Source organism: Mercurialis annua, linkage group LG2 (genome assembly GCF_937616625.2).
Source record: "Mercurialis annua linkage group LG2, ddMerAnnu1.2, whole genome shotgun sequence".
NCBI classification, from domain to species: Eukaryota; Viridiplantae; Streptophyta; class Magnoliopsida; order Malpighiales; family Euphorbiaceae; genus Mercurialis; species Mercurialis annua.
This window is the reverse complement of record NC_065571.1, coordinates 2,219,508-2,231,509: the sequence shown is the minus strand read 5'-3', so window position 1 is coordinate 2,231,509 and position 12,002 is coordinate 2,219,508. Positions and strand designations below refer to the sequence as shown.

At 29.7% G+C, this 12,002-nt stretch overlaps 1 protein-coding gene across 1 annotated transcript; it reads right to left on the bottom strand.

Annotated features, from left to right (window-relative positions):
- Positions 1 to 5,166: 5,166 nt before the first annotated feature.
- LOC126669100 (chalcone synthase-like) lies at positions 5,167 to 7,757 on the bottom strand. Its single transcript, XM_050362431.1, has 2 exons — positions 7,528 to 7,757; positions 5,167 to 6,285 (listed from the first exon to the last, which is right to left on the bottom strand). The coding sequence occupies exons 1-2, from the start codon at positions 7,703 to 7,705 to the stop codon at positions 5,291 to 5,293; spliced, it is 1,173 nt and encodes a 390-aa protein (XP_050218388.1). The 5' UTR covers positions 7,706 to 7,757; the 3' UTR covers positions 5,167 to 5,290.
- Between the last annotated feature and the right edge of the window lie 4,245 nt (positions 7,758 to 12,002).

Genomic DNA, 12,002 nt, shown 5'->3' with positions numbered 1-12,002 from the left:
GAGATAGCGTTGACATAAGTAAGTAGTCAAACGTCACGATAAGTTGCGGCATCTAAGTAACAAAATTACCCAACTGGATAGTTCTGGTCACGAAATTCGAAAGGCGAATCAAACGCATATTCATATTAGTGAATAAATATACATTTAAATATATAGTTATTTATTAATACACTAACAGACACAATCAATTAATGGGTATTACATATGCTTAATATGTGTAGATGCTTAGATGTTCTCAATAAGCATCTGACAGACTTTGTTAGGAACACAAATGCATTTATATGTGTATTGATTGATAATTTAAAATTGTATTACCTTATATAAAATATTTGTATGCTGATGTGAAAACCTGCAAAAACAAAAAATGTGAGAATGGAAACAATATGCAAAGATAATGATATAGATAGAGAAAAATAACCTCAGGACGGGGAACTGTGTACGAAGCTCAGTAATGCTAACCAATTAATAGTTATATGGCAGGACTAGTTGAATTGCGAATGAATACATTTTTTTCTCTTCGGGAAGTGAGTAAAAAAAGATAACGCAAAGGCGACACAAAAGGAAAGGCTGTCCGTGATCCACGGTGGTTAAAGATACATTTTGATTCTTGAATTTTTTTTTTGTGCATGTCAATCTACCTTGCGCATGGATATGGAGGGCAACTATAATTGTTAATTTTATTGTCCAATTCAACATGTCGCGTCAAAATTAATACAACAAGAAATTTAATGCACAACTACCACAACAATAATTTATGAAATTTGTGTAAAAGAATTGAAGCAATCTTTTGCCTCTGCTAAGTTAGTTGTTCGAAGAGAGAAAAAACTTATGACAAATGAATAAAGGATATGGGTCTTTTTTTTAAGCATAGTAAAGGGATGTGTCTTTAATGAGACATAAGAGTTAAAAAAAAAACTTAAATTGAAATGATAATGTATATGCCCATTTATATACCAGACCCATTAGCAATATATATCATACAACTTATAATAAAAGGCTACAACAAATAAACTGTATATGCAATTTGGACAGCTAGTTTTGCGTTCAATAAACGAAAAATTTAACTTATGTATAGCCACAATTCGCACGAAAAACTGTATAATATTCAGAGTTTCTAACTCCAGTTTTAGAAGATGGAATATAGATATTAGATGGTTGTCCATCATTCTTGGATCTAGACATATGTCATTAATTTATTATGTATTTGATTGTTGATTAAAACATTAATTAAACGTTTTCTAAAAAAACATTAATTATTAAATTTGATCATTGTTTCCAAAAGATTTAAGCCATATGATTAAAATACATATGCTAGTTGGAAAATGCTTTATAACACACATTTGTAATCCAACTTCTTTAACCCATCTTATGTGATAAGGTTTCATTTGTCTAATTTCCAACTAAAGGTTTATATCTCAAAAAACAAAATTAATCAATCCAATTTTTTAATTGCCACATCAGGCGGTATAAAAAAATAGGTTAAACATGTTGGATTATGTAGCATTACTCATTTTAGTTTTGTTGATATCCGAATAAAAAAACGCAATCACACTAGCCCAAGAAAAACTCTAATTACTAGTCATTATTTAATTTATTTAGTTAACATTTATAAACATCAGAAAATGAACTCCATTAGACTGTATTTTCCTTAGAGGTGGCCACGGTTTATAACCCGACGGTTCCGGTTCATAACCGCCGGGTCACGGTTCAAGAAAAAGTGGAACCGGCCCGGAACCGCCTGAGAGACGGTTCCATGACGGTTCGGAACCGGACGGTTCCGGTTCCGGTTCCGGTTTAGGACGTTTTAGAAAAAAAATTAAAAAAAAATTAAAATTTAATTACTAAAAAAATACAATTTAACAATAAAATAACTCACAGAAATAATATTACAAGAAAATAAAGAATTTTTTTAAAAAATTAAAAAATTAACCAAAAATTCACTCGGCCACTCTCCCCTTACCAGGCCGAGGCCTCCCTCTCGGGGTTCTAAAAATTGGTTTATGATTGAATCTCAGAGGCATTCTTATCATTTGGTAGATCTAAGTCAACTAAAACAAATATAACATATATTTTATTGCAAAAGTAAATATATTATATAACAAAGATATAATATACTACATTTTAAATATATAATATATATTTTTTTATCAACGGGTTCGACCCTTTAACCGTCGGTTTCGACCCGGAACCGCCGGTTCACGGTTCAACGAATCTGGAACCGGTCTGGAACCGCTCTTTGTACGGTTCCGGGCCGGTTTTAGTCCGGTTCCGGGTTTGACCGGTTCCGAACCGGGTTTGACCGGGCCGGTTCACGGACTGACCCGGCCCATGGCCACCTCTAATTTTCCTTGTTAAAAATTATTCTAATTTTAGTATCGTATTCTCTACAATTGAATTATCAAACGAAAACAAACTTTAAAAGCTTGTGTTTTTCATTTTCACCTTTTGTGATTGGTTTAATCTAGGATTAGATCTATTAGTCTTACTTGAGTTTTTTTAACTTTTAATTTAATTAATATAATCTAAACGTAATTAAATTAATTTTACAATTTCTGAGTGAATTCTGATATGGAACATACTCACATACAGAATGCACTGCATTTAAAAATTCAAGCTTTTATAATTTTTATGATGTGAAACTTCTCTCTTTCAAAAATCAACTTAAAAATTTATATCATTGATGTAAAATTTAGTGAATAAATAAAGAATTGGCATGAAACTAATTCTTTTATTGTGAAGTTGACTATCACAACAAGAATAATTGTGTATACAATATTTTGATATATAGAGTTACAACCCTAACTTTATTTTATCAATTTCAACTGAAATTGTGGATTGATTATTTTCTGCTATGAAATTTGTGAAAATGTAATTACATAATTTAATTAATGACGAAATTTTAAATGTCAGTATATTTATTTAAAAAATTATTTTAATAGTGCATTCGATTATGAAAAATTATGAATATTAATTTTAATATTTTCCTTTTATTATTTTTCTTATTTGAAAAAAATCTGAATTTTCTGCTGCATAAGACCCATCCCTACCCATAAGCTCCCTAGTAACTTCTATGACACTTCCCAACCTAACCCTCTTCCTCTAGCCTATGACCCATTCCCTATCATGAAATTTCACAAATATGTGGATACGAAATGGCGAAGTGTTTATCCCACACAACAGATGTGCCACGTCATTGTTACAACAAGTTAATAAACATTTGCAAGAGGGAATCTTTTTTTTCTTTTTTTATCATAAAACATTTGCACATGGCTAACACTTCATTGGTTTATTACACGAATGACGTGGCGCAACCGTTGCGTTGTATAATTATTCGGCCAATTGAGACATTAATTTTTATTTTTACAAAACATTTTTTATAAATATTTATCATTTTTTATTCGCTTACTTTCAATTCAATTTTTTTGTCAAAATTTGAATTGTGCATTCGGTTTTTCGATTTGGTGCAGAAGTGTAAATGTCCAAGTCGTTTGGTTATTTTACAAATTAAAAACAACAAAAAAATTCGAGATAAATTTCGGCCCGGTTTAATCGAAATAAAAAAATAATTGTTATTCTTTTGAATTTTAAAGATAAAAATTAAAAAAAATTAAAAAATTAAAACATAAAAATATTAAATTTTAATTTTTTAAACAAATCCAAGTCAGATTGTAATGTATTATACACTTTAAAATATAATTCATTTTTTTTACTTTTTTTAAATTTAAAACCAAACCAAATTGAGGTTTAACATATCTCTAATTTATAAATTAAATCCACTATTTTTGATTTAATGCGGTTCAATTTTTTTAGTTAAATTGGTTCGGTGCACCACCCTGTTCAAAAAAATAACTAAGCAATTTAAATTTGGTAGGAAAAATGCATTCAAATCCTTTTTCTTTATAATTATTTTAAAAGATTATACTTAATTTAACTTATTTTTAAATAATTTTTTTTTAAAAAATAACTTTTACTTTTTCATTTAATCAAACCAGCCGGAACCAACATTTTCTAGTTAAGATAGAACCATGTCCCAAACCGGAGCTACTAGTTCCAAAAGAAAAATTATTGCACGTAATTGTTACGCCATGTCCTTTTGCGCAACAAATCAATGATGCATTAGTCATGTGGAAAAATTGATACTAACAAAATTAAGTAATAACTAAAAGATTTTCTATCGCAAATGTTCATTGACTTTTTGTAAATATGACATGGCACAACCAATGAATGGTATAAACACTCGTTCCAAAACTGTGGCCAAGGCTAATGACTTTTATGCCTATGATTTTAGATTTTTTTTATCTTTCTCATCTTAAATAGTACTTCCTCCGTTCCATTTAAAAAATTCTATTATCCTTTTTTTTATATTCTATTTAAAAATCGCATTAAAGTTTTTAGCATAATTTCTCATTTTTACAATTTTTGTTACGTTAATAGCAAAACTCATTTACAAGGTCATTAATAACATGCATAATTTCAAAGTATAATTAATAAAGATAAAGAAAATATTACTATGGTCATATTTGATTCATAAAATAAGTGCGTAATTGAATAGTTATCTCTTATAAAATAAATTTTTTTGCTTTGGTTTAAAGATATTCCATGTAATTATTATTTTATGATTTTGTAAAATAAATACTACTCTCAAAAATTAAAAAATGGTTATTTCATTACTTATGGAATAGCTATTCTAATCTATACTATTTCATTTTATAAACCAAACATAATTTATATGTTTTTAGTTTGTTTTAATATGTGTGAAAAATAACAATGAGACTTTCAAAATAGAACAATTTTTATTTTTTTTACTTTTTGCAGTTTCCATATTTTTCTCTCCTTTCATTCTTCATGTGATTTTTCATTATTATTTTTCAAATTTTTGTTTCATATGCCCCTCAAAAATCTCATTATTATATTTACTCTACTTAAACTTATTCAGATCTCAAATTCAAATATCTATACAACTACGTTCATCTATTTGTTTTTTTTTATATTTTTATAATGAATATAAAACATAGATAAATTATTCTTAATTATATAATTCACGATAAAATTCGCATATGCAATGTTCTTATGCCTAATTAAAATAAGACCAAGTGTATTTTTTTCTCTACAAACAAAAGATTAAAAACTTTATTTTCACAATATCTATTATTTTTAATAGTATCCACATAGTGAAAACAAGCACCAAAAGGAACGTAGAATTGAAATTGAAGAAATTAAGAAAATCAATTAAGAAAAGAAAGAAATACAACTAAGTAATATTGACTTATCGACAAGTCAGCATGACTAATCAGCCAATAAGCACACTGTGGAGCACTACTGTCTCAACAGTAAGCCCAGGCCCAAACCCCAAAAGTACCCCCCATTCTAAGCCTTCTCCAGTCGATTTAAGCCCATCTTCGACTGACTTTTTTCTCATGTGATCCATAACAAACAATACACTGGCACTTGACATATTTCCATACTCAGCAAGCATTTGTCTACTGGACTGAAATTTTTTGGGCTCAAGCCCAAGTTTATATTCTAATTGATCAAGAATTGCAGGTCCACCTGGATGTACAATCCAAAATATGGAGTTCCAATCTGAAATGCCCAAGGGTTGAAATGCCTCCACAAGGCCCTTCTCAATATTCTCTGATATGAGCATAGGAACATCTCTCATGAGATGAAAGGTCAGCCCAGCTTCTCGTAGATGCCCATCGATGGCCCCTTCGCTGTTCGGAACTATAGTTTGGGCCGTATGGACTATTTCAAACAACGGCTTCTCAACATTAGGTATTGGATCCGAGCCCACTATTACAGCAGCCGCACCATCGCCAAACAAAGCCTGGCCCACAAGCCCATCAATGTGTTTTTCACTAGGCCCACGAAAGGTCACGACAGTTATCTCAGAGCAAACTACGAGAACACGGGCCCCTTTGTTATTTTCGGCCAGGTCTTTGGCAAGGCGGAGCACCAAGCCGCCACCATGACATCCTTGTTGGTACATCATGAGCCTTTTAACCGACGGACGAAGGCCCAAAAGTTTAGTGAGCTGATAATCGGCCCCGGGCATATCCACACCACTTGTGGTGCAAAAGATTAAATGGGTAATTTTGGATTTGGGCTGGGCCCATTCCTTAATGGCCTTAAGAGCAGCCTCTTTTCCAAGTTTGGGTACGTGAACAACAGCCATATCTTGCCTTACATCTAAGGAAGGAGCCATGTATGCACATAAGTCTGGATTTTCTTTTAACATCTCCTCTGTCAAGTGCATGTGACGTTTCTTTATCATTGATTTCTCACCTGAAACCCTTCAACATAATCAGAACATCCATGCAAACTCATTACTATCATCTTATATTTTAGTGGTACTTATTAAATATTAGTTTTGATTAGAGATCATTAAAAATAATAATAATTATCGTTACATCTTACTTAACAATTTGTGTTTTCACTAATAATTTGATACGGTATCAATTTAAGTGAATGAATATCGCCGACAGAGGATTTAATAGGGGCAGGGCTGCAGGGGCGAAGTCAGAAATTAATATAAAGGAGGGCAAAGAAATTAATTTTACAAATATATAAGATTAAAATATAAAATTAAGTGATAAGATGGTCAATAACCATTGGATTAGCTTTCTATTTGTGTGTCTTAATCAAAAATAAATAAAAATTATTCATTATAAATTTTTAATTTTTTTTTTACAAAGGTGGTCAATTGACCAACTTGTTTGTGGGTGCCTTCGCCCTGGTCGAGGAGGATCGGCCGATTCTCCTTCACCAGAAAATGTAATTTGTCTTAACCACCTAAGCAGGAGTTTTGCCCCTCCATTAATAGAAGAAAAACAAAAGCGGTTGTGAATGTGTATTTGATAAAAAAGTTAATTTTAACTATCTAAACATCATAAAAATATTATTAAATGCTATAGTAAATTTTAGATGCAGACGAGGACTTGGCCTAATGGCCAGGTCCTTATACTGCAGGAGGTCGGGAGTTTGAACCCCCGATTCTCCTCGGACCTTTGCCTGATTTAACTTTAAAAAATGCATACCAACTCCCGCTAACCCCCGCTAACAACTAACCCTAGAATAAGTCTACCTCTAATAAAAAAAAGTAAATTTTAGATCAATAAAACTTTAAATCAACAAAACTAACGTATAAATCCTAAGTTAATGGAATTAATCGTAAAAAATTATGATACAGTTAGTTTAAGGAAAGAACCAAAACAATTTTTATATTTAAAATTGTTTAAATAAATTGTCCTCTAGCAAAAAAAATAGTTGAACGACATGCCGTTTGATCTAAAAAAAAATGAATGTCATCAAATCGTTCGTTCAAATAAAATTCTCACCCCTCGATAAAATTTACGGTTCCGTCACTGGCTATTGTAACTTTTATAATAAAAAATATATAGTTTCATATTTACTAAATCGTTTTATTTTAAAAATTATATATCTCGTAAATTATGCTTACCTGAAACGCCGTCGTTTTAATTTGCATGAAAAAGTAAAACACAAAAGGAAATGGTGATGGAGTCTTACACATGCGCTGAAATTTTTCTTTGAGTTGAGTCTGATGTTCACTGTTTGTGATGCGGAAGTAATAATCCGGATATGTCGTTTGATCGACGTAGTTTAAAGGTGTTGCCGTGCCGATTGCCAACACTGTTGCCGGACCTTCAGCTCTTTTAGCTTTTCTAAATTCATCAACAGACACCATTTTATTGATCCCAAATTAATTTTAAAAGAAATGAGTTAAAATATGAAAGGGATGAGAGGATCTTATATACAAGATAGAAAGGGTATCAATAGTCTTTATGTTACTAACTAGACTAAACTTGGTTGCATATATACAAATCTTTAAATATCTAAATAAGTTTTAAAAATTATTTTATTCAGTTTTTGTATCTATTTAATTCAAGAGAAATTCTTAGATAGACTCAGTCTACCACATCATCCGTAAACTAGCCTATCACATTGTGACACGTCATTAAAATAGTGGCACTGTCGTAATTTTATTTATTACTTTTTTACACTTTTGAATAGTAATATTACGATAGTACCATTATTTTAATAACGTGTCATAATGTGATAGGTTTAGTCGATGGATGATGTGGTGGACTGACTCTATCTAAAAATTCCTCTTCATTCAAATCTATCCTTTTAAATCTATTCCATTAATTTTACTATGAATTGAATTGAGTTTTAAAATGATTAACATGATACAATGCGGCACGAAATTAAATAAATTTAAATTTAGTATGAATAGACCAGGGCAAGCCGTTTATGACGCAATTAATTTTATGTCTAAACGAGTTATACATACTTAATCCGTTTCAATAAGATTAAACACAAACAAATATTTTAAATAGATATAATTAAATTCTTAATTATATTTAAGTTTTTTATATTATATATAATTTATTATTATAGATAGTAATAATTTTATGTGTAATATATTATATAATTCTATATATTATTTAAATAATCGAATAGAATTAAACATGTTAACCGAATAACACATTTACTAGATGTAGGGGTGAGCAAAAACCGAACCAAACCATTAATCCGATCCAAACCAGCTCGAAATTAATTTTGGTTTGGTTAAAATGGATTGGTTTGGTTTCAAATTATAAAAAAATATGGTTTTTGGTTTTGGTTTGGTTTCAACTAGTGATTAACCGAACCGACCGAAAAACCGAAGTTTACAATAATATTATTTTTACTAATATTTATATATATTTAAATAAATATAAAATTTATTTATTGAAATATTTATATAAAAATATAATATGTGTGTATAGATACATATATGAAAATAAAACATATAAACTAATAGACACATATAAGTAAAAATTATTATGCATAATTTTAATTATTACGTATAATTATATATAATTTTTATATAAATCTATATTAACCAAACCGAACCAAACTGAACCGAAACCGATGCTAAAGTTTGGTTAATCGAACCGAAATTTTACATAAATATTTGGCGTGGTTTGGTTTTTATATTTTCCCTTGAAATATGGTTTGGTTTTGGAGTTTACTAAACCAAACCGAACCAAACCGAACCATGCTTACCCCTAACTAGATGTGTTTAAAATTGAACTGAACCAAACTAAAAAAATTAATCTTTTTATATTGCTAAATCAATATAAACTGAATTTATCGGTTTGATTTGATTAATCGGTTTTGTTACATTTCTAGGTAGATACTTGGGGTGATAAAAATATCATGTTTGACACATGCTCTTTTATGAGCTAATTATGTTAAGTAAAAATTGGGGGCTAATAATCACCCATGACACTTTATTTTAGAGCCTACTATCACTAGACCTTCTAAAAAAACATCAATAAACCTCCTAAATTTTGCTAATTGAGTCAGTAAACCCCTTTTGTCCAGATGGGTTTCTTTTTCACGATTTCCGGTGGAGGCGGAGGCGGTTTCCGACAGCAGCAGATGGGTTCCAGTTAGTGAGTTGAGTGAGTGATTTTGAGTTTCATTGAGTTTGGTGGGGATCGATTGGGTTTGGTCGGACTTAAATTCTTTAGTAAAGTAGTGATTTTTAGAAATATTTTAGTCATTTTAGGTGAAAGGTGTTTGCTGGCCAATTGAAAAATTTAGAGGATTCAAAATTTAGAGAATTTAGTGATGTTTTTTTCGGAGATTTTGTGATAGGAGACTCTAAAATGAGGTGTCACAGTTGATTATTAGCCAAAATTAGTAAAACCTTGAAGTTTCTCTCATAAAGGAGATATTTTGCACAATGGCATAAAGATTTTGAAGCTAATAATTCAACTTTGGCTAAATAGAGATGTATATTTATTATAATACAAATTGTACATTAACAGAAAATAATTGAATTTATTTCGAAAAAAAATGTACTGTTGGTAGTCCATCACAAATTAGAGTTGTTGACAATTAAAATTATCTAGATGTTCAGAGTTTCTTGAGTGTTTCAATTCTTGAAAATTACCTTTGTATGTTATCAAAATATAGGTATAATACATATATAGGCAAAGAGTAAAATTTCAGGAAATTGACCGATCATTCGAGCTTTAATCGATCGAGAATGGGAGGTCAAGATTTATCACATTTACAGAGAAGCGAATTTCGCTGCGGATCATCTAGCTTCACTAGGTGATGATTACTTAGCTGGTTTTTTGTCTCACGATCATCCGCCTCCTAGCTTGATTCCATGGATCGCTCATGATCTTTATGGTGTCTCTTATGATAGGAGTGTTTAGTTTTAATTTGTTTTAGACATTTGCCTCTTCTCTTTATACCAAAAAAACAAATTGTTCACGGATACACATTATGCGTGGACTTAATAGAAAGGGACATTTCTAAAGTTGCCTAAAAGAAATAAGATGCTTGCGAAATTTAACCGTCAAATTGAATTTCTCGAGAAATTTTTAAGTAGACCGAGTCTATCACGTCATCAGTAGATCAAACTAATCACATTATAACACCTCATTAAATGATGGCAAAATCGTAATATTATCATTAAAATCTGAACACATTTATTACGATTTTACCATCATTTAATGAGGTGTTATAATGTGATTAGTTTAGTTTACGGATGATGTATTAGACTTAATTTACCTAAAATTTTCTCGTTTTTAAAATTTTAGATTTTTATTTTTTTACTCTGCAGTTTGAAATAGTTTCAAATGATTCTGAAAAACACAACTTTGAAAATTGTTTTATAAACCGTTTCAAAGACAGTTCCTAATGGGATTTCAAACGGTTTCTAATATAGTTTCAAAAGATTTCAAACATTTTTTAAATTCACATTTTTAAAACCGTTTATAAAACAATTTGTAAAAAAAAACGGAGCATTTGTATAAATTTTCAAAGCAAAACAATAAATTATCAAACCTGAAATATTTTTAGCAAATATTTTTGAAAACGGAATATTTTTAACAAATGCGTAATAAAGGAGTATCTATGTAAATCCCCCCAAAACGCACCTTTTTATTATTTCTATTTCAAACATTGTGTTTAGGCAGTAATAACTCAAACAAAAGTTTTGTGATAAGAGGTCTTAAAATGAGGTGTAACAGTTGATTATTAGCTAAAATTAGTAAAATCCTCAAGATTCTCCCATAAAGGAGATATTTTTGCACAATGGCATAAAGATTTTGAAGCTAATAATTCAAGTTTGGCTAAATTGAGATGTATATTGATTATAATACAAATTGTGCATTAACAGAAAATAATTGAATTTATTTGGAAAAAAAAAGTACTGTTGGTAGTCCATCACAAATTAGAGTTGTTGACAATTAAAATTATCAGATTTTCTTGAGTGTTTCAATTCTTGAAAATTACTTTTGTATGTTATCAAAATATGGGTATAATACATATATAGGCATAGAGTAAAATTTCAGGAAATTAACCGATCAAGTAAAGTAGGACTAATTCTAAAAAAAACAAAAAAAGTAAAGTAGGACTAATCAAGTTACAGTTCAAAATTTACCATCCCATATGGAATGTAAGATAAACTATAATTTTGTTACTTAAATTGTTCAGGGATACACATTATGCATGGACTTAATAGAAAGGGACATTTTCAAAGTTACCTAAGAGAATAAAAAAAGTTTGCAAAATTTAAACCTCAAACTGAATTTTTTTGTTTTTGAGAATTTTTAAGTAAACCAAGTCTACCACGTCATCAATAAACTAAAATAATTACATTAAAACACTTCATCAAAATAATGGCAAAATCGTAATATCATCATTAAAATCTGAACATATTTATTATAATTTTAACATTATTTTAATGAGATGTTATTATATGATTAGTTTTAATTTACAGATGACGTGGTAGACTCAGTTCACATAAAAAATACTCGTTTTTAAAATTTCCGAATTTTTACTTCCCAGTTTGAAACAGTTCAAACACAATTTGAAAACTGTTTTATATACATTTCAAAGACAGTTGCTAATAGGATTTCAAACAAAAATACAATACAATTTCAAAAGGAAAACAGGTTTATAATTTTTATTATTTA

Coding starts and splice junctions, on each gene's coding strand:
- LOC126669100 (XM_050362431.1), bottom strand. CDS start 7,705: ATGGTGTCTGTTGATGAATTTAGAAAAGCTAAAAGAGCTGAAGGTCCG. Junction 6,286..7,527: donor AGAAAAATTTCAGCGCATGT/GTAAGACTCCAT, acceptor GAAGGGTTTCAG/GTGAGAAATCAATGATAAAG.